Here is a 22,940-nt window from a genome sequence, read left to right as displayed (position 1 = left end):
AAACACACACATTTACTTAGCAATCATCATAATATATATATAAAAAAATCAGTCTGAGATGGTTTGCTGGCCTTAAACAGCAATTAAATCTGGTCTGCTCATTGGTTTTAGAGAGATTTTCAAAGCTAGACCAACTGAACACAAGCATGACCAAATAGGGAGACCACCTTTAACAAGCTAAGACCACCTTTAGGATGTTTTTTACAGCAGGGAGACAACATATTATAGGGATTCTCTAGCCCCGCCTCTTTCCAGCGCTGCACTCGTTTTGTTCTGTCTTCCAGTTTGTATCACAGCATGAAGGTAAGATCATACAAACTTATGAATGAACTGCTCGTTTTAAAATCTTCCAGGTCTACTTACAATGCTCATGATAACTTTTCATTAATAAGTAAATCCACTTCACCAGCTAATTACTCTTCGACATCGATGCCATCAAAATATACAGAGTTCATAGTTCAAACCATCAAATGCCATCAAAATATACAAGTTAAAGGTACCGTATGTAAGAAATATATTTCAATTAATCATAAAATTGCCCTAATATGTCACTAGACATTAAGAAATCATGTTCATTTCAAATACTTATATCACTGACAACAGTAGTATGGCTAGGATATTGTCATTTAAAAAGTGGACTTGCAGCCCTCAACTGATGTTGATGTTGTCATTTTGTGTTTTGGCCTGAAGCGCCTCCCTCCACCATCTACCAATCACGAAGTCAGTAGTGTTTCGGGATCCGGGTTGCCAGCTTTGCTCTAACCTACCCTAACTCTAGTCGGATAAAAATGTCTAACGTTAATAAATCCAAAAGACCTCGTTACAATTCAGAAATTCTTCGTGACAAAGTCCGAAATAAAACCAGAATTTGTATTGGAGATGCTTTTGACAGATGGAGACGGCTGAAAACGGAGAAGAATTTTAAAACAGACGCCAACGTTGCTAATTTTCTCCTGGACAGGTAAGATTCATCTATGCTTGGATAACTTGTACTTGATGTCAATGGACATTTCATATAACGTTATTCATGACAGTCGAACAAAGTTATGCATGCTCGTGCAAAGTAACGTAACAGCTCACATGGACGTATGCTAACATTAGCAATGCATTATAGGAGCCCGTTTCTCTGTACTTATGCTGAGACGCTGAGGAAAACAACATTAGCACACCCATTAACTTATGGCAATTTGAAACGTAACTTAATTGAGACAGCAGCCTAACTTTACCTCAGAAAAAAATTATTCGTCATTCGTTCTTCTAAGTTACACATGCTGCAAGTTGACCTATATGACCATTGCTAATGTAATGTAGTTACTCTAACAATATATTCTGATGGGACTGAAAACAACCCTGTGACAGCCATTGGTGATATTGACTTTGTCCCGCGTTATAATTGCTGTGGAAAATGTTTTGGTTATTTTTTAGCCTACTTATGACATAAACTTTTTTCTTTTTTTTTTTTCTTTTCGTTACACATATTATTGTATTGGTTACACATAGTGACATAGGCTTGTACTTACATTAATGACAGATACATAACGTAACAAAAGATTAGACTAACAGCTACCGTTCTGTCTGTCACATACGAGCATACATCTTTATGATTATACTGTCACATACAAGCATAAATCTTTACGATTATATTTAACTAATGACAATTAGTACATTTTTTAAATAAATAATGACTCATCAAAATATCTCTCATGAAGCATAAACACAATTAACAGAAAAAAACGTACTGTGTACGTCTCGTCGTCACTTGCCATTGGAAGCTCATTGAAAGCAGCATACGTTTCTGCTGAATCCTGCAGCTTATCTGGCAACCTCGAGTCAGGGGGGAGGGGGAGGTGATACACGGCTCTACAGTATTTTTAAAGTGATTGCAGTACCAGTTTTGGCCACAATCCTACATACGGTACCTTTAAAACACAAAATTCTAAAGAAACCTGTGCGCTTGTTTCTCTGGGCATAAGCTCTGCTGTAGACTTCATAACGACAGACTAAGCATATAAGCAAATAAATAAACACCATTTACATCAGTTATGACTATTTTTTTTCCTTTGAGGGTATCCCCGAAAGAAGGTCTCCAAAGTATAGCAAAGTAAACACACATGGAAATTCTCTCCCTCAAGCACACACACACACACACACACACACACACACACACACACACACACACACACACACACTTACACACACACACACACACACACACACACACACACACACACACACACACACACACACACACACACACACACACACACACACACACACACACACACACACACACTCAGACTTTGCCACACTCATCCAGGCTGGTTTATGCTGGTATAATGCTGGTCTAATAAAAGCATAATCATAAGCAGTTTGTTTAATAACAGGGGTTATGAGAACAGCTTTCAATGGGACAGTTAATAACAACTTAATAATGAAAGTTCAAAGCTGAAAGTTATGTCAAATTCCAGCTGTCAGTCACTGATCAAGTGCCCAACTAAACACTAATCACCATAATGGTGACTTAAAACTGACTATGGTAATGCTGTTTTTGGAGTTGTTTAATCATCCTCTGGTGAGATATTGATTGTATTCGCAGCTGATTTCATCTAAGGCTGTGGCTGTAAGTAAGTTGTAGTTGTTGTGTTTTTGCTCATCTCTTTTCTTTTTTTCTGCTCTTGTTGTTCCTCTTATCTTCAGTGATTCTGCTTGTTAAGCGCAGGTGTTCATCACTAATGCTCAATAACCGCAACATTGATTCAGTGTTACTTTTACTCTTTAATCTATAGATTGGGACCATATGAAAACTGAGCAGTGTTTGGATTTTACAGTGTAAACATGTAACCAGCAACACGCATTTTTCTCTATGAAATAATTTATTAAAATTAATTTGGAAAATTGTCTTGGTCTTTAACTACGAACACACACTAAGAAGCGTGATATGTAACACATGCATGAGTTTTGCTGGGATCATACAAGCACCCAAAAGACAACATATGCTGGTCCACCAGCAACCAGCATCCCAAGCTGGTCCCAGCGTGCAAAACACACCATATGCTGGTAAACAGCAATATATACTTGTTAGTATGCATGTGCACATACTCACTAACCAAAACCCACATGCGCACGCACAGGTTCAGAGGGCATATATGAGCTCAATGACCTCGTGACACCAGCTGTGATGGCCTGTGGTCAGTCTTCTGGGAGGAATGAGGTCAAACATTACATACAGTTGTGTTTGAGGATATTTACGATTCTGTGTCCGTGTGAGATCTCCCGGCATGTTCAACTAAGTATTTCGCTTCTGGTGGAATAAAATGGAAATTATTCTTTTACTTTGAAACACCATTCAGGTCAGTCAAGGTTGTTCCAATCAGCGCTGCCATTTAAAAGTCTGAACAGTGGCCGTGAGGATGAAATTATAAGTCGTTGTTTTCAGCCTGGAGAAAACCCTTTTGGCTGCTTACAATATGTGTGATATTAAACACTAACAAATGTGACCATGACCAACCCATCAAAATACAATAAACGGAAATACATTTAGAAAAGGTGAGTGGTGCTTGCCTGCACGAAACTCGCTGGCAGAATGCTAGTGTGTTCCTGGTGGTTGCCAGATCACAACACATGCGTGCAAACACAAAGCACATGCATTCTTTATAAGGCTGTGTCACTCTCTGGGGTTCACACACCATCGTACATGTACTGTATGCCACATATCGGGAATCAATTAGCTTTGACTCACGAATACGAGCCAAATAAACGGGTCAGTTAAGAGCCGTGCGGCGCGGATCCACTCCATCTGTCTAATGAGCCGCGTGACCATCCTAATCAATTAGCCTTTACATCGATTAATCGGTACGGAGACCACCTCCTCATTATTTCATGAATTTTATCATTTCTCCTAGACAGCATTGAGACCTAACGGAAAGCAATCGAGTCTCTTGCTTCTCAGATGTTTCAGAGGAAACACATTAATCTCACATCTCACAAGAGAGCTTAACAATGTCTCAAACTCTAGATTTGCCAAGATACAATCTTGCAATCAAAAGATATCTCAAAATGAACTAAAATATTTCTCATCAAAGACCAAATTATCTGAGCTTCTATCCACATTCATTTTATAGCTCAATACTATTACTGTTGGTCTTCTATTAACTCACTTTTATTTGCTTTTGAGGAGAAAAATCTGAGAGAAAGTTGATACTAAGTGAGACCTCCATTATGCCCTTTTACAAAGTCTTGATGTTGTTTTTTGGGCTCGACTAGAATAGGTTTTCATGCTTGAATGTTCATTATTTTTCCCATATTCTCCATTGTTGCAGCTCCTATCTTCCCAGTCTGTCAGTAACGCTCTGTTTAGTTCCTGTCTCTATGAAGCCCCTCCTTCTGAAAAGCACACTGTGGTCTGATTGGTCGGCTGGAGCTGTGTGTTGTGATTGGTCAGTGTTTGGGAAGTGTCTGTCCCCTTTCCATAACCTCCAGTTTCAACACCCTACTAACTCAACCAAGCCCCGCCCCTTTATTCTGCATATTAATTATTTAAATGAGGAATATTGTGACGTGTTCATTCCCGGTTCAGAAACAGTGACACTGATATAGAGAATAACTTTGGACTTTTTCATGCTCATACAGCAACAATCACGCACTAAAGAAATTGAAAATGTAAAAAAGCATAATAGGTCCTCTTTAATTCTCCCAGGCTATAACAGAGCAGTAAAATATTAAATATGTCCTGTAATAGAAAGTCCAGAAACATTCAAGCTACACAAATGTACATCCAAATGTTTGGTCAATGCATTACTAAAGTGCCGCCCAGTTGTACAAACAAAATGCATGTACAGGATCGTCTTAAAGTGTAGTGTGTAACTCACCAGCTTGCGTTGACACCATTTACACACGCCGCAGAGAGCAACCAGCCAAACACCACACACGGTCACCGCCAACGACACCAGCAGCACGCTCAAAGAGAAGGAGCCTGTAAAACACACACACACACACACAGTTAATATCTGAGAGGACGAGGAACAGTCTGACATTTACACTGACCAGAGTTTATGAAGTCTCTGAAGTCCTAAAGAAGGATCAATAGCTTTCACGATGGGAGCAAATGTGACTGTAGAGCGAAATCAGAAAGGGGAGAAAAAAGACATTTGGAGAGGGAAAGATGTCATAATCATTTATTAACAAACAAGTAATCATTACTTCGATGAGCTCATTGTTTCTGCATTAAATTATTACATTGTTTAAATTAATATATTTTTCGCTAACTGTGATTTTGTATATGTGCATTTCTGAAATACATAACTCAGACAGTCACCTCTGATAACAGATCACTCTAAATTGTAATGTGGATTTTCTGTAAAGCTGCTTTGAAATGATGTGTATTGTGAAAAGCGCTATACAAATAAATGTGAGTTGAAAAGAGGGAGAGATATGCCACTAAAGTTTTCTTCAGATATAAAGTGTGAGATGAGTTGAGTCCAAAAACATACTATATGCGAGTGTGACGCAGATTTCAATCCGTGACGCGTGCTGCTCAAGCACCTGCCCTTTTGGTCTCTCTAATTTTATATTTGAGTTATTATTTAAATTTGGCTCATGGCATAAATTCTCAATTAAGTGTGTGCCCAGAAACTGCATTACCTCTACATCCCTCCTCACAGCCATCATATCGAGCGGAGCCGCGTTCACTGCTGACAGCAGGTAACAATGCTGTTTACCATAAGCTTCACATTGTTTGTCACTGCTGTCAAATTAAATCACTCCTACAATATCTGCATAGAGCCAGCATTGGCTTAAAATAGTCAAGAGCCCTTCATTAAAGCAACACTAAAGCACTTTTCCTCTTCGGTCCCCCTACAGGTTGGAAGCGGAATTGTCTATTACCGCTGCCATAAATAATTTAGCCTACCATCGCACGCACGCACGCACGCACGCTATTTGTTTGGAATGAACGATGTCCACAGACAAGGTAGAGTATGTTGCATGATTTTATGAAAGTATGATGTATTGCGACATCAGAAACGAAGAAAAACTAAATAATGACTATTGTAACGCTTGCCGTAAAGCAAGTCAAATTTGTAGTTTTCTTATGTCTCATTCGAACTACAGAAACGCGACCCGGTCTGGCAAACTTGTATAGTGTGGTTATAGCAGATATAGGGCTGCAAAGTGAATCCAGAAGTGCCGTTCACCCTGTTACGACTTGATGAACCACTGAAACCATTTTGGAAACATTATTTTAAGGTAAAAAATTATCTTTAGTGTTGGTTTAAAGGTAGGATAGGCAATTTCAGATGGGCTTGCAATACAAGCTAGCGCGCGAACCAATGAAGGAAATCATAGCGTAGAGTTTCGGGTATAACATGCACTCACTAGATCAGTTCTGAGAGCTGCAGATGTGAGACACACAGAGAGACAGACAGAACAAGACAGAGAGAGAGAGAGAGAGAGACAGGAATGAACCTGACAAAATATGATGAATGGATACATCTGCTGATGGAGGTGTAGGGAGGAGATGGAGGGATGGATGGATAGTCGAGGGGTAAAGAGAGTAAAGAGTGATAAACGTTTAAGATTGATCTCCCCTGTGAACTGAAGGGACAAAGTGTGATGCACTCATGCAGTGTGTGTGTGTGTGTGCGTCCATATAGTACACAGGCTCTCTGATCTGCTATTCCAGCACAACCTTGTGAAATGAAAGCAGAACCAAACCATCAGAAAGAGCTTCTGTTCCACGTCTTAATAATAGAAAAGATTCTGGAAAATAAAACTGGTGATTTTTAGCGTATATGTACACACACACACACACACACACACACACACACACACACACACACACACACACACACACACACACACACACGTGTCCTAGCAGAGGACCCACAGTTGTAGTTCACAACATTAACTATGAAAATGTTCCACTAACCACAAACAATCACAACATCAACACTGTACATCTGTTGTTTTAAACCATACAAACATGTTCCTATCAAATGTTTTTGTCTTAGGCTATCTTTCTTTAAAACAAACGTTTTTGTATCTACATTCAGACATCTTGAGGTGCCCACATACTTTTGTATGTCGCTTTATCTCTCTCTCTCGTTGTTGTTCCCTCAGTGCAGTTATAATCAGAAAGGATTGTGTCTTCTCTATCTCTTTCTTACAGACACACTCTCACACATTCGAATAGTACAAAACACGATTATGAAACGCCAGCTGACTTATTCTACAAACACCTCAGATGACTTTATGAACTGCAGTGAAATCAGTTTCTGAAACAGATCCACACGACACACCATCAGGAAATCTGTCCAAATAACACATAGAGTAAAGGCGAGTGTTTGGTATGGCGTCCTGACATACTATGTACAGTATACGGTGCACAGTATGTGAATTTTCTGCATGCATGGAATATGGTTGCACAATAAAATGCATCCCACAATGCAATGCACATGACTTCATGTTCCAGTTCAAGTGTGGCAAATTAATCAGAAGCGACAACTACAGTTATTTTACATTTCTTTACTAAGTCATACAAGATGATTACATAATATGTACTGTTATTATTATTTTACTACATATTTTTACATAATTATATATATTCTAAAATGTATTATTTAATATTATTATAGACACAAATATATACACATAAAATTGTATTGTATATTATTATTTTATTAATTAAATTAAATTACACTATATTATTAATATTATTTACACATTGTTTTATAATTATTATATAATATTAATATTGTTGTTGACATTGACTATATATATATATATATATATATATATATATATATATATATATATATATATAATTTATTTATTTTCATTAACACAACACATATTTATATATAATTAAATATGATATTAATTATTGCTAATATTAAAAAGAATTATATTTAATACAAAAAAATTATTAATTTCTGGTCATGATTGAAATAAATACATTTAAAAGATAAAAGATTATAGGTTAACTATATATATACTGTATATATAAAGCAATAAAACTGAAATAATTCATTCAAACTAAAGATTAAAGATTACATATACAAAAATTATAATAAATAAATAAGATTAATTGAAAAAATTGAAATAAAAGATACCATAAGATCCCTCTCTTATGCGCGTGCTCACACACACACACACACACATACACACACATACACATACACACACACACACACACACACACACACACACACACACACACATACACATACACATACAGAAACACAAACACGCACACACACACACACACACACACACACAGTATTATCTGTGTCTTTTATCAGAGTGTGTGTCAGTGTAATCGCTGCTGACCCCCGGGAGCCGAAGAGAGGAACGGGAGGATGAAGGAACGCCTGCGCCTCCGGTCAGGAGAGGAATATGGGTGATGAAATCTAAACCAGAGAAACGGTCCCCGGTGAAGGACACACACACTTATTTGTTCATCTAAATAGTGTGCAGTTAGCAGAACGAGACAGACGGGGGGCGATAAGGAGAAGTTTGGTTATTGTTTTCCGTCTGAAGATAGCGCTGCTCTCAGAGGGTCACCGCCTGTCCGCTTTATGCAAATATGATCTGTGAAATATTGAGGAAAAAGTCTAGCTGTAATATATTACAGAAACCTCACAGACAGTGAATCTGCACCAATCACAGACGGACCGTATAAAACAGACAATAACTCGCTCTCCACCCTCTGAAGAGCAGAAATAACCCAAATCTCACAGCTTATTCGAAGAAATGGCAAACTTCACAGTGGAAAAGCGTAATAGGAAAGGCCACGGGAAATAAACACGTCAAACAAGATCTTTTTAATATCACAATTGTTTCTTATTCAACAATAGGACGAATCTCACAAATATACCCAGGTCATATTTCACCTCAAATTCAGAAGAATACTTCAGATATTAAAGATATTTTGAATTTGAGTTACTCTTTCAATTTCATTACAAAAGGACACAACTTCAGAATAGTTTTGTATTGTGATGTAAACATGGAGGGGGCGAGGAATACGTATGCGTGGTGGAAGAAGAATAAGAGGAAGATCAAGAGCTGTAGTCTCAGATGAGATCAGAGCTACTGTAATTGATCATGTAATAAATCATGGTCTCTCAATGAGAGAGGCTGGTCCGAGAGCGCAGCCAAATCTGCAACGCTCAACAGTGGCAGTTTTCCGGAAAACCAACAGGCAACTTGTATTCTGCAAGGGCATCTGACTGAGCTGCACATTACAGAAGTAAATGAAGCAAAGCCTCCAAACGCACTTGTGTGTAATTGACCGTTCGCAAAGACCCGCCCCCTTTAGTTACTGTTGCTATGTCCGACAAGCCACGCCTCTCTCACGCCCCACCATGTTCTCACGCAGTGAAACACACATCGCGGAGCAGAGGACACTGACAACACACTGACAGACAGGACAGGCCAGGTCACTTTTGATATGAAACAAGTCTCAACTTTCAAATTTGGTCATTTTTTTAAAGAAATTGAAACAGTAAATACCGTTTTGTGGCTCTTTAATGTGTCTGACAGATCGCTGTAGAGCCTCAGTTAAAGCTGCTTATGAAACCGATCATCTCTTCCTTTTAGTTCATTTATAGCATCAAATAAACATGAATGAACATTAGAAGAAATGTTGTTTTAACTGTGGAAAGTCGTCAGTACACTTAGTTTTTCAACGTCAATCTACTAAGACTGCTTTGTCGGACAAAAATGGTGGATTCGGCAGATGGATAGGTCAGATCGTCTGTCAATCAAACTCTTCACACAGGTGGGAGAGGTAGGATGTTCACTGATGTGCAGGAAACTGCCATTGTTGATATGGTCATCAGAAACAATGGCATAAAACTCACTGAGATTCGAGACAGAGTCTTGGCAGACAACGTTACTTTTGCAAATATTCACAGTGTAAGCATAAAAACTAGTTTTAGAGTCCTGAAAGAACATCAGGTCAGGATGAAGCAGTTTTACACTGTGCCTTTTGAGAGGAACTCTGAACATGTCAAGCAACTCCGGAACCAATATGTCCAGGTAAGATCACATTAAAATACAGAACTGTTTTTGAACAAAACCAAACAAATGTTTAGGTAATTTAATAGCCTAACTCTTACGTTGCCTTGTGGATTTATTTTAGAGAGTCATGGAGATTGAAGGCAGGCAAACAGCCCACATTTTCATCTTTGTGGATGAGGCAGGTTTCAACCTAGCCAAAACACGGCGACGAGGAAGGAATGTGATTGGGAAGAGAGCCACAGTGGATGTCCAACATCACAATGTGCGCAGCAATATCCACTGATGGACTGCTGTTACACAAACCACTATTGCTAACATCCTTTTGTCCAATCTGTAGTCACATTTTCAAAACTCTAAACACAATTAGCACAACATCTGTCGGTTGTGACCATACCATTAACACAATTGTTATGACAAATGTTATTTCACACAAAATGCAGTCAATTAACACGTTTCTAGAATGCCTACATTTTGTTTACATATAAGCATACCCAATACCAAAATCATGGATCTTTACAGTCTTTTTAACAAATGCTTAAACGCAGCATGCCAGAAATGAAGACCTGATGTTCCAAACCATAGATACAGTATAAAGTCTCTACTTCTGCAATAGTATCAGCTCAAAGGTATTGAGACAAATATATATTTTTTAATATTCAAACAGCTGATAAGCATTTTTAAATGACTGATTCCAATCTCAATCAGAGACATAGCCAGGCGTTGAAGACTTTCCATTACATGGACATGCACAATAGAAAGGCACTCTTTGGATTAGTTTTGTTCAAAGCAACACAGAACAACACAGAGGAGCAGGAAAAGAAAGAAACTGTCTGGACCAGGGAGAGGACTAGTTAGACCAGGGAGAGGACTAGTTGGTCGAGGGAGAGGACTAGATAGTCGAGGGAGAGGACTAGATGGTCGAGGGAGAGGACTAGTTAGACGAGGGAGAGGACTAGTTGGACCAGGGAGAGGACTAGTTAGACGAGTGAGAGGACTAGATGGTCGAGGGAGAGGACTAGTTGGACCAGGGAGAGGACTAGTTAGATGAGGGAGAGGGCTAGATTGTCGAGGGAGAGGACTAGTTGGACCAGGGAGAGGACTAGTTAGACCAGGGAGAGGACTAGTTGGACCAGGGAGAGGACTAGTTGGACCAGGGAGAGGACTAGTTAGATGAGGGAGAGGGCTAGATGGTCGAGGGAGAGGACTAGTTGGACCAGGGAGAGGACTAGTTAGACGAAGGAGAGGACTAGATGGATGAGGGAGAGGACAAGTTAGACGAGGGAGAGGACTAGATGGGAGAGGGAGAGGACTACTTGGACCAGGGAGAGGACTAGTTAGACAAGGGAGAGGACTAGATGGTCGAGGGAGAGGACTAGTTGGACCAGGGAGAGGACTAGTTAGACGAGGGAGAGGACTAGTTAGATGAGGGAGAGGACTAGATGGTCGAGGGAGAGGACTAGTTGGACCAGGGAGAGGACTAGTTAGACGAGGGAGAGGACTAGTTAGATGAGGGAGAGGACTAGATGGTCGAGGGAGAGGACTAGTTGGACCAGGGAGAGGACTAGTTAGACAAGGGAGAGGACTAGATGGTCGAGGGAGAGGACTAGTTGGACCAGGGAGAGGACTAGTTAGACAAGGGAGAGGACTAGATGGTCGAGGGAGAGGACTAGTTGGACCAGGGAGAGGACTAGTTAGACGAGGGAGAGGACTAGATGGTCGAGGGAGAGGACTAGTTGGACCAGGGAGAGGACTAGTTAGACGAGGGAGAGGACTAGATGGTCGAGGAAAAGGACTAGTTAGACGAGAGAGAGGACTAGATGGTCGAGGGAGAGGACTAGTTGGACCAGGGAGAGGACTAGTTAGACAAGGGAGAGGACTAGATGGTCGAGGGAGAGGACTAGTTGGACCAGGGAGAGGACTAGATGGTCTCTATGGATCTCTATGGAAGGGTTGTGCTAGGTGAGGAAAGGGATGCAGAGAGAAGAAATTGTATGGGACAATGTGGCATTTCACCACTCCCGTGCAGTCACCGAGTGGTTTGCGGCCCATCCCAGAATGGTGTCACTTTTCCTCCCACCTTACTCTCCATTCCTCAACCCCATAGAGGACTTCTTTTCCTCATGGAGGTGGAAGGTTTATGACCACCATCCACATGATCAAATGTCGCAATGAATGCTGGATGCCAGGACATATCAGCAGAAGATTGCCTGGGATGGATCATGCATGCCAGAAGATTATTTCCTAGGTGTATTGCCCTAGATGACATAAGATGTGACGTGGATGAGAACCTGTGGCCAAATGCAGTAGATTAGCATTCCTATTGTATCTGTATCGGTGGATGGTGTGTATACAAATTCTTGTATTTTGGAATCACTCAGTGCAACAACAAAAAAAGATATAAAATATATTGAAGCATACTGTATCATGTCTGACTCATTCCAGTAACATAATATTGCAGTGAAATCTTAACAGTAGAGAGGTGTCCTTGTTTTACAGAAGAAAACATTGTATAATGCTACCCGTTGTGAGTGTTTTTTAGGTCATTCTTTTGTGGGTGACAAAGTGTGTTTGTTGGCTGTCAACCTTTGCTAGTGTAATGGAAGAATGTGTTGATTTGAGACATGCATGAAGTGATTTAGTAGTTTTAGTGCATTTTGAATGTGAAATTAACTGCTGTGCCGAGCTCAAAGTTGGTTAGTTTGTGTGAAGAGTTTTGAAAAAGTGACCTAAGCATTGAGAAATGTGTCCTAGCAACTGTAAAAAACTGTAATAGTAGTAGTAATAATAATAATGAAATAATTATAATTTAATAATAATTACATATAATTTAAATAGTTTAATAAATAATTTAAAAATACATAAAAATATGTAATACTATTATTATTATAATTATTTTATAAATATGTATTGTTATATGTTATTAATTATTATTAATATAATTATATGTAATATTATAATTATTAACTATATTATTATTAATAACAATAGTAGTAGTAGTAGTAGAAGTAAAAAAAAAAATATATATAATTTAATGTAATAATTAAATATAATTTAAGTCATTTTTAGGTAAATTATTTAAAAAGGTTTTGCTGGTTTAAAAAAAATCACAAAAGAAATCAGTTTTAGAGCTCCCTAAAAACAAGGGAGGTCTTGCACTCCCAAACTTTTTGCACTATTATTGGGCCTGCAATATCCAGAAAATTGTATACTGGAGGAACAATCTGAATTCTGAACCCCCTTGCTGGGCCTACCTAGAACAGTCCTCAGCACGCCTCTCTCTGCACTCAGTTATATGTTCTCAACTACCATTGCCTACCAACATTAGTTCAAATTTAGTAGTATCTCACTCAGTTAAGATATGGACTCAATTTAGAAAGCAGACTGGGTTGCATAGGTCTTCTACACTCTCTCCGATAATTAAAAACCACAGTTTTGCACCCTCTTCAAATATGGTTTGATAAAGGCATAAGGACCATTGATGATCTCTATGAGTGTGGAGTTTTCTCGTCCTTTAATAACCTTTCCAAAAGATTTGACTTACCTAATTCCCACTTATTTCGTTTCTTTCAAGTCAGGCATTTTGTGCAAAAACTATTCCCTCACTTTCCGAATCGCCCCCCTGAATCGCCCTTGGATGACTTCTTAAAGCTTGAACCACATTCAAAACACTGTATTTCTGTAATTTATAATTTGATTCACAATAATAATCCAGCCTCTTGGGAGCGCGTTCTTGCTCTCATACACACATCATCTATTAGTGCAAGACATGGCCTGATACAGTGTAAGATTCTACATAGGGTTTACTATACAAATGCTAAACTTGCTAAAATATACCCCTCTGTCAGCGATGCATGTAATAGGTGCAAGCAATCACCAGCAGATCTCATTCATATGTTATGGGGATGCCCTAAATTATATGATTACTGGACTAAAATATTCAAAATTCTGAGAGAAGCCTTCGCCATAGATCTTGACATAAATCCTCTTCTGGCCATCTTTGGGATGGCCGTTGAAGTTAACCTTTCTGTAACGGTTCAAAAGGCTCTAGCCTTTACAACTTTACTAGCAAGACGTCTCATACTTCTGAAGTGGAAACATGCCTCACCCCCTTCTTTTGATTCATGGCTGAAAGAAGTGTTCACTTGCATTAAATTGGAAAAAATCAGACTGTCACAGACTGGATCTTTAAGGACCTTTGATAAACTGTGGCACCCCTTTTTAGACTATTTACTAGCTAATTCTCAAGACACTTAAGCTGAGCATCCTCTGATGATTTATTTATTTTATTTTGAAAATGCTTCAAGATATCAATATTGTATTTTTTTTTTTTTTTTTTTTTTTTTTTAATTGGAGGCTGTAGGTTGTTTACTTGAGGGAGGGTTTTATTGGGGTATTAACAGTGTGGAACGATTATTTTATAAAATCATTGTTATTATACATTGACCTGATGTTCCCAGCAGAAAAAACAATAAAGAAATTTAAACTAAAAAAAATCACAAAAGAAGATAATGAGAAATTCAAAAAAGCTCAAAAATGAATCACTGGGAATAATTAAGTAAAAAATTATGAGAATTTTGGGAAGAAAATGTATTTCATGATCATGAATAATCTAACAATGGTGAAGCATGAATGGTCCTACAATGGCTTCATTTTCTTTATGCAAAAATTTATTTCTTATAATTTTTCTTTTGATTTTGGCATAAAATGTGACTGGACCAGTTTGCATGAGACTCACCCAGTGAAATGAAACAAATAGAGTCTCCTGCTAATGTTTATCTCACATGCGTCTCAAACTGTGCTCAGAATTGCCAAGATAAAAAGTCAGAAATCTCAATATGAACTCAAACAATTCTCACCAAAATCTCCTCAAATCAAATGATCTGAGCTGCTGTCCACATTAACTTTACAGCTCTTTATATTGACTCTTTGCATCTATATTCATGTCTCAAGTGCAGGAAATTTTAGGAGAAATTAACATTACACACTGAATGAAACATGAGAAACTCTCTCTCTCTCTCTCTCTCTCTGTGTGTGTGTGTGTGTGTGTGTGTGTGTGTGTGTGTGTGTGTGTGTGTGTGTGTGTGTGTGTGTGTGTGTGTGTGTGTGTGTGTGTGTGTGTGTGTGTGTGTGTGTGTGTCTCTGCGTGAGATCCTGAGTGTATTAGTCTTATCAGAGGTATGAGAAGATGATTAGAGCTCAAGTGCATTAGAGTCACACACACACACAAACATCTATTAGTTCCTCCGACTGACTCTTAATGATTTACTGGCAGTACGAGCTCACAGCGCACTGCATTAAAGCTCCTGATAACAACTTCATTCTGCTTTTATGCTCTTTAGGAATACTATTATCTATTCTATACTTCCTCCTTATTACCTCACCATGACCAGACGAGTGAAAAATAGCTGTTGTTGATGTGTAAATGAGTCTACATCGCAGCTTAGTTTCAGAACGTCTTGACTAGGGGAGGAAGTTCAGTTCATTTTCATTCAACAAAATTAGGGCTGCTTGATAAGTCCTATTTTAATCATGATCACGCTTTCTGCTTCTCTTGATTAATTAAGCCTAATCGTCTGAGATATTTTCCCACAGGTTATTTATCCGTTGAACGTTTCATTTTCATTTGGTTGCCAAATGTCAAGAGTTTAAATCCCCTAATTGGATACATTTTTCTACCCTGTGTTTTACTAAATATTCCCAACCTGGCAACCAAAGCACTGATGATCTGAAAACACCGGCAAACATGTAAGCTGGAGTTTCGGCCTTGTCCACACTAATAATCGTGCAGCTCTAATCAAAAAATGATTGTTTAATTTTGTTAGTGAATCTTAATCGACCTGGACGTCCCTGTAGAGTATGTGAACGGCGACAGGGGATTGTGGGTAGGCAGCGAGCGACACTGAACCGTACTGACATGTTCCAGCTTCATGAAGGCAGTTTGTCACTGGACACACTCCTGTGTGAGTGTGAGAGGTGAGCGGATCTCGTTGAGGAAATCTGACAGCGGTCCAGGACGCTTTGAGCTCTGACACGATGGTCATGTGTGTGTGTGTGTCGCTGCGTACCGTCACGTTTTATGTCATGTAACTGAATTAGCGTCACTGAAATAATAGCGTCAGCAGGTGTCATACCGTTATTATGCACATATTATAATGCATACTTTATATGTCTTTTTTTATTTTTTTTATAGCCTATATGGAAAATCTTACAGGAATATTCCAGGTTTAATAGTCAATCAAAAGCATTTGTGGCATAATGTTGATAATAACCACACAAAAAAAGAAGAGCAAAAACTTACAGTGAGACACTTGCAATGTAAATTATTTCTCACTGTTTAAATAGTATAGCCAAAATACATAAATTCCATATATGTGTGTGTGTGTGTGTGTGTGTGTGTGTGTGTGTGTGTGTGTGTGTGTGTGTGTGTGTGTGTGTGTGTGTGTGTGTGCGTGTATTTTTCAGATTTATATTTTAAATATATTTCAAAATATACCAAACATAGTATTAGTAATATATATTTTAAAATATTTTAAGTTACTTATATTTCAATATATTTATTTTTTTGGCCATTTTTAATCTGCTGTAAATATATTATTTATATATTCTCCAAAATACAGTATTTATATTTTTAAAAATAACATTTTCCCTAAATGTATTTTAAGATTGCCCATGTATTTATATATTTCTGGCAATTTTTAACTACTGTAAATATATTATATTTATATTGTCCAAAATATATTTTAAAAATAAAAATATATGTAAAAAAAAATGGCTTTGCATTCATGTATTTTTTTGTAATTTTTTTTTATCAACAGTAAATACTACAAAATATATTTTCAATATGAAAAAGGTATTTCCTTAAGCCATTCTGTTTACAACATATATCTGAAATTTATCTTAGACAGAAAAAATTATAATTTGTTTGCCATATACCATATGTGTTAATGTGATTTTAGTGGTAAAAAAAATTATTTACACTTTTTATGTGCTAAATTATATCCAATTTTACAACTTATGCCATAAACCTTACACTTCACTGTTAAAATAATACACAAGTTTGAGCAGAAGAACTACATTTCAGCTTTTAAATCCTCCAAAAATTGGTCCAATTTGCTTGTATGTTAAAGTGCTATGTCTAAATGCTTATAGTTATACACAAAAAAGGGTCATGAAAAACTGTTACGTTTCAACCAATATAAAAAAAAAGTAAAAAGTTGACCTCAGGGCTAAAAATTATAAATAAATGTATGATTTGCGAGTACTAAAAAATCTTTCTGCCTGAGTTAAAGCTCCATCTCTCGCTCTCTCTGTCATTTGTGGGTCATATGATATTTCAATTTGCTGTGCTGATTCACTTTATCTGACTAAAGGATTTGATAATGAAGCAAATTACACTTAGAGAGAGAAAGAGAGCGAGAGATCTGTGTAAGAAGGTGAAACTCTCGAGCTGAAAAGAGAAGTTTGCATCCAGAGCACTTAGCGGTGACGCTCTTATGTAATCTGCTTGTTCCTCTTAAATATTCAAAGCGGTTAGTGCACACGCTCCAACTTACTGAGCCACGCCACTTGTGGCACTTAAATAATAAACCAGATTGTTGTTCAAAATGTGAAAATGCTCGTCTGGGCGGGTGTTTGCTGGCCTCGAAAGCCTCTAAATGTGTTTTTATAAACGTCTCTATCAACATTGTTGGATTTCTTTTCCCTGTTTTATCACCCGCCAGCCAAAAATCGTAAGTTAGTAAAGCAGTGGTGTAAAGTATTTGAGTAAATAGAGTTACTCTTTTTGGCTACTTCAAAGATATCAAAGATATTAGCATCTTTTACGCTCTACTTGACTACATTTTTGATTAAGTATATGTACTCCAATACATTTGTGATGAGTGATGCAGTTACTCGTTACCAGAGAATGTCTAATAAGGGGAGAAGTTTCACTCTCAGAAAACTTCCGGCTTCTGAACTGGTTGCAGTTCCACTCTGATTCCATATGAGGGCGCTCACAGGACGAGTGCAGAATGAATGGAGGTCAATGGCGGTATACCCCTCAAAATCCACTTTTCTCAGGATATAATTTTTTGTCTAGTAATTTGAATGTTGTATTCGAAAGGAGATGCAAAGAAATTACACATTGCTGGGTGTTAGATTTTTTAGAGTCACTTATTTGCTTTAAAAAGTCGTTTAAACTGTCAATGACGTCATACACATCATACGACCAGAGATACTGCTTTACGGCGATCCTTCAGTCACTTTGGTACTTTCGTGCTCTACACTTTCTTTTCTCTCGAGGCATCGACAACACAGCTGACACAGGTAAATACACGTGCTAGAAGAGTTTTTGTTTTGTTTGTTTCTGGTCCCGCTTCGGATGCCACGATGCCATCAAGCGGTATCTCTGGTCGTAATCAGTCCTTCACTGACCAATCAGCGTCCATTAGCAGAATGCTAGCGTGTTATGGGCAACAACAACTCAACCTGTAAGAAATCGAAAGGACGTAAGTACTCGTTCATTCAACTTTCGACTTATAACCCATGTTGAACTTGCAAAACCTACAATCAAATCTGAGATTTCTCAACGGCAATCGGGTGAAAGAGACAAATTTCGCCGTCTAGCCCCATAGACTCCCATTCATTTTGCACTCATGGGCGATCGCCCCCAGTGGAACTCTGGTGGAACTACAACCAAAATTCGGTACAATAGGACTTGAGTGGGCAGGCTCTCCGTAGACGGGCTCTGTCGTTACATTTTGCATGGCACCTAACTTTATCTACAGCAGTTTATTTCTGCGACAACAGAAGTGATATCGCCATCTACAGGGCATTAAAGGTACAGCACCTTGTGTGTTTTGACCTTCCTCACCTAAACTTGTCAACAAGGCTTCTTTGCATGAATGCGAGTGCATTATCAGATAGTTGTGAATCACACAGGTGTTTCATATAGGAGGACGAAAACAGCACATCCAGTGTAAGTCTCATTTTACTAAACATTATTTTATTTATTCTTATATTGAAGAGACCTACAAAGATTTCTGAAAATCATGAATGGAATGTATCACCGTTTGCACAAAAGTATTAAACAGCACAAAAATTATGCACAGGAAAAAATTATGATAAAATAGAAAAGTTATTTTAAATTGTAATATTTCACAATATTACTGATGTTTGATCGAATAAATGAGCATAAGAGACCCCAAACTTTTGAACAGAAGCGTATTCGGATCTAAATTATACTAGTTTTAGAAGTTTGTTTCAATCCCCAACCCTAAGTATGAGCTAAAATAATGATAATGCTTACCAAGAGCAAAAGAAAACATTCATGTTATTAACATCACCCATAATGCATTTCGACCCCTTCGCACCACATCAAGAACAGAATCAGACAAATAGGCCATTGCTTTGACCTATTCCACGACATGCGTTGGTTGAGCCCAAATTGTTCCTCTTTTATCAAGTTTAATAGGACCATCTGATGCACGAGTCGCTGAACCGGAACACTGGACCGTGAGCGGCCACAGAGTTTTGCTTCAGGACAATAACAAACGCAATTCATGTGACAGAATGTTGCGTAACCCATCTCTGACCACTGTGGTGGTTATTAAACGAGTATAATCTTAAATTAAAACACCTAAATGAAATAATTAGACCCGTGCTGCGGGCTCACAGGAATTTTAATTAATTCCAAGACGGCTGCTTTAACAGAAGGGGTCTGAATATCTCTATTTTTTTTTTAATTTGGCGCTTTAAAACTAGTTTCCTCTTGTGGCCGTTCTGGAACGTGATGCTCGTGCTTGCTTCTATTGGCTGGTTGTCATGGACACGGTAATTTAATCTGTTCCCCGGCTAGTCACGTGACCCAAACATCCCATGTGTGATCGTACCAGCGCTTGACGGACAGCTTTAATGCTGTGTGTGTGTGTGCGTGTGTGTGTGTGTGTGTGTGTGAGAGAGAGAGAGAGAGAGAGAGAGAGAGAGAGAGAGAGAGAGAGAGAGAGAGAGAGAGAGAGAGAATTATGGTACTACAGCAGCGCTGGATGGGCGGCAGTAAATGAAACGGATGATGATGTTCTGCAACAAAAACAGATCCGCCATTCACTTCCTGCTAAACATCCTCCATGCAGCAGTTATTATATAGATCTGATTTAAAATAGAAACCGCTTCTGTGTAACGTTTTCATCTGAGGTTTTAAGGGTTCTGTGAATGTGAAATGGGTTGAATGTGAATTATTGAAGAAAAGAGTTCATCGTACTATGAAAATATACTGTAACTTAAAGAAAATTACCATAATTTGCAGAAATGATGGCCACCCCATTAAGGCCACCCATATTTACATGTCATGCCCATATTTGGTGTTGCCCACTGAAAAAAACAAACAAGACGACTAAAAACCAAAAACAAGTTTGAACAATTTTTTTATATATATATAGCCTACATAAATATTCTACAAGCTGAAAAACAGAAATAAAATATATTGAAGTTGAAGTACTAAAATTATTAAAACTAAAACTGAAAAAATAAGGCTAAATAGACATTTAAAAAAAATACTACTAAAAATGATAAAAGTCCATTAAAAATTACTTAAATTGAAAATATTAACATAAAAACTAATAACATTGATTTAGCATATGAAATAATTTATAGCGAAGCATAACTAGAAACTTACGAAGACTTTTCCACAATTTTCAAGATTTTAATCAAGACTTTCCCAATCCTAGAAAATGCCATTTTTAAATTCCCTGATGTTTAAAGAAAATAATAATTATTGTCTGATTTGCAGCTTATTCTTATTTCAATAAGTTGAAAAGGCACCATTAACTTTGTTTTGCAATAAAGACTTTTATTCTGTGACAGGCACACAAGCGGCACTTCCTGTTTCCTCCAGATGATTTAAGCACTTCATCGCGACAGTTTGTTATTTGGGTTCCCTTTTGTGTGGATTAATTATCATTTGGATGTAAATGTGATTCTCCTCCTCATGTAAATTAGATTTCACGATGATAAAGTTTGTAATAACTCTCAATAACTCACTCCTGAAAACTATTCGATAATTTATGGCTGTTATCAAAGGAAAAACTGAACGATGTAACTGATAAATCACCTTATATTCTCTATAAAGATGAGTTGCTGTGCAGCAGAAATGCTGTTTGTGTGATAAGTTGGTCTGAACTCAATTTTTTTGTACTAGGAAAAAAGTTTTGAGTTCTCAAAAGTACACTATGTCCTCAAAAGGTCAAGGAAAATTTGATTCCTTATGATACGAGCCCTTTAACTGTTCCTAGATCAGCTCACCTGAATGATCTCAGTGTCTGTCTACACATTTCGTCCATCAGTCGGTGTGAGGAGGACCGCGGTGTACGGGTCACATGTGGGTGTAGGTCAGTGGTTCTTTCTTCTGCCGTTATTCTCATCCAATAATACAGGATCAAATGTCCAGTGGCAGGCAAACAGAGCCGACAGCTTCACACATACACACAGTGTGCTTTGGTGTAGATAAAAAGCTTTAGCCTCGGCCTAAAGAGAGATTTATATTGCATGACCTGAGAAACTGAAAACCTCAGTCTCTCTCTCTCTTCTTCCCAGACGACTCAGTGAAAATGTCAACCGAGGCTTAAAACTAATTCGTGAGATGATCAGACTATTAAACGGAAACAATCGCACCCGTCATCGCACACAAAAGGCGCTAACTCTCTGTGTCATATCTTCTCTATTATGTCACGCTTTTGAAAAGCTTTCATTATGTGCTTTTGTGCTTCTGCTGATCAGTGTTGGGGAAGCTACTCGTCATTTAAAGTGGATAAACTACAGTCAAACTATGCGTTTCCTAAGTAGTTAGCTTCCGCTACTCCCTAATTTACAGTACATCACCCAACCAAAAACATGATGGATAGACAGCTGTATGCAACTAAATACAGTATACAAACAACAACAACAACAAAAAGTGTGAAATCAATCAGCTTGAACAAAGCAATTCACTTTGACTAAACTGAGTTAGCTAAACTGGGCTATGCTCAGAATATCATACAAGAACGCTATATACTCTTTATTTGTAATATAGATACTCTGCGCAGTGTGCAAAACAATCTGTATGCTTGTAATATATATATGAATGAGACAGACAGACAGAAAGACAGAAAGACAGATAGATAGGTAGATAGATAGATAGATAGATAGATAGACAGACAGACAGAATGACAGACAGATAGACAGAATGACAGATAGATAGATAGATAGATAGACAGACAGAATGACAGATAGATAGATAGATAGACAGACAGACAGAATGACAGATAGATAGATAGATAGATAGATAGATAGATAGATAGATAGATAGATAGACAGAATTACAGACAGATATATAGATAGATAGATAGATAGATAGATAGATAGATAGATAGATAGATAGATAGATAGATAGACAGACAAATAGATAGGTAGATAGATAGATAGACAGACAGACAGACAGACAGACAGACAGACAGACAGATAGATAGATAGATAGATAGATAGATAGATAGAATGACAGATAGATAGATAGATAGATAGATAGATAGACAGAGAGAGAGAGAGACAGACAGACAGATAGATAGATAGATGATAGAGAGATAGACAGACAGACAGACAGACAGATAGATAGACAGAGAGAGAGAGAGACAGACAGACAGATAGATAGATAGATAGATAGATAGATAGATAGATAGATAGATAGATAGAATGACAGATAGATAGATAGATAGATAGATAGATAGATAGATAGATAGATAGATAGATAGATAGATAGATAGATAGATAGATAGATAGATAGACAGAATGACAGATAGATAGATAGATAGATAGACAGAATTACAGACAGATAGATAGATAGATAGATAGATAGATAGATAGATAGATAGATAGGTAGACAGACAGACAGACAGACAGACAGACAGACAGAC

The 22,940-nt window shown here is 37.8% G+C and overlaps 1 protein-coding gene across 3 annotated transcripts in view; it reads right to left on the bottom strand.

Moving 5' to 3' along the window:
- The window catches only part of syt7a (synaptotagmin VIIa), a 135,676-nt gene that overhangs the window by 68,723 nt on the left and 44,013 nt on the right, over positions 1–22,940 (bottom strand). For all 3 annotated transcript variants that reach the window (XM_082159113.1, XM_082159112.1, XM_082159114.1), the window contains exon 2: positions 4,869–4,972. In XM_082159113.1, coding sequence (XP_082015239.1) covers positions 4,869–4,972 — 104 coding nt within the window. The remainder of the gene's footprint in view (positions 1–4,868; positions 4,973–22,940) is intronic.

Source organism: Leuciscus leuciscus (assembly GCF_965113295.1).
Source record: "Leuciscus leuciscus genome assembly, chromosome: 25".
NCBI classification, from domain to species: domain Eukaryota; kingdom Metazoa; phylum Chordata; class Actinopteri; order Cypriniformes; family Leuciscidae; genus Leuciscus; species Leuciscus leuciscus.
This window is presented reverse-complemented; position numbering and strand designations above follow the sequence as displayed.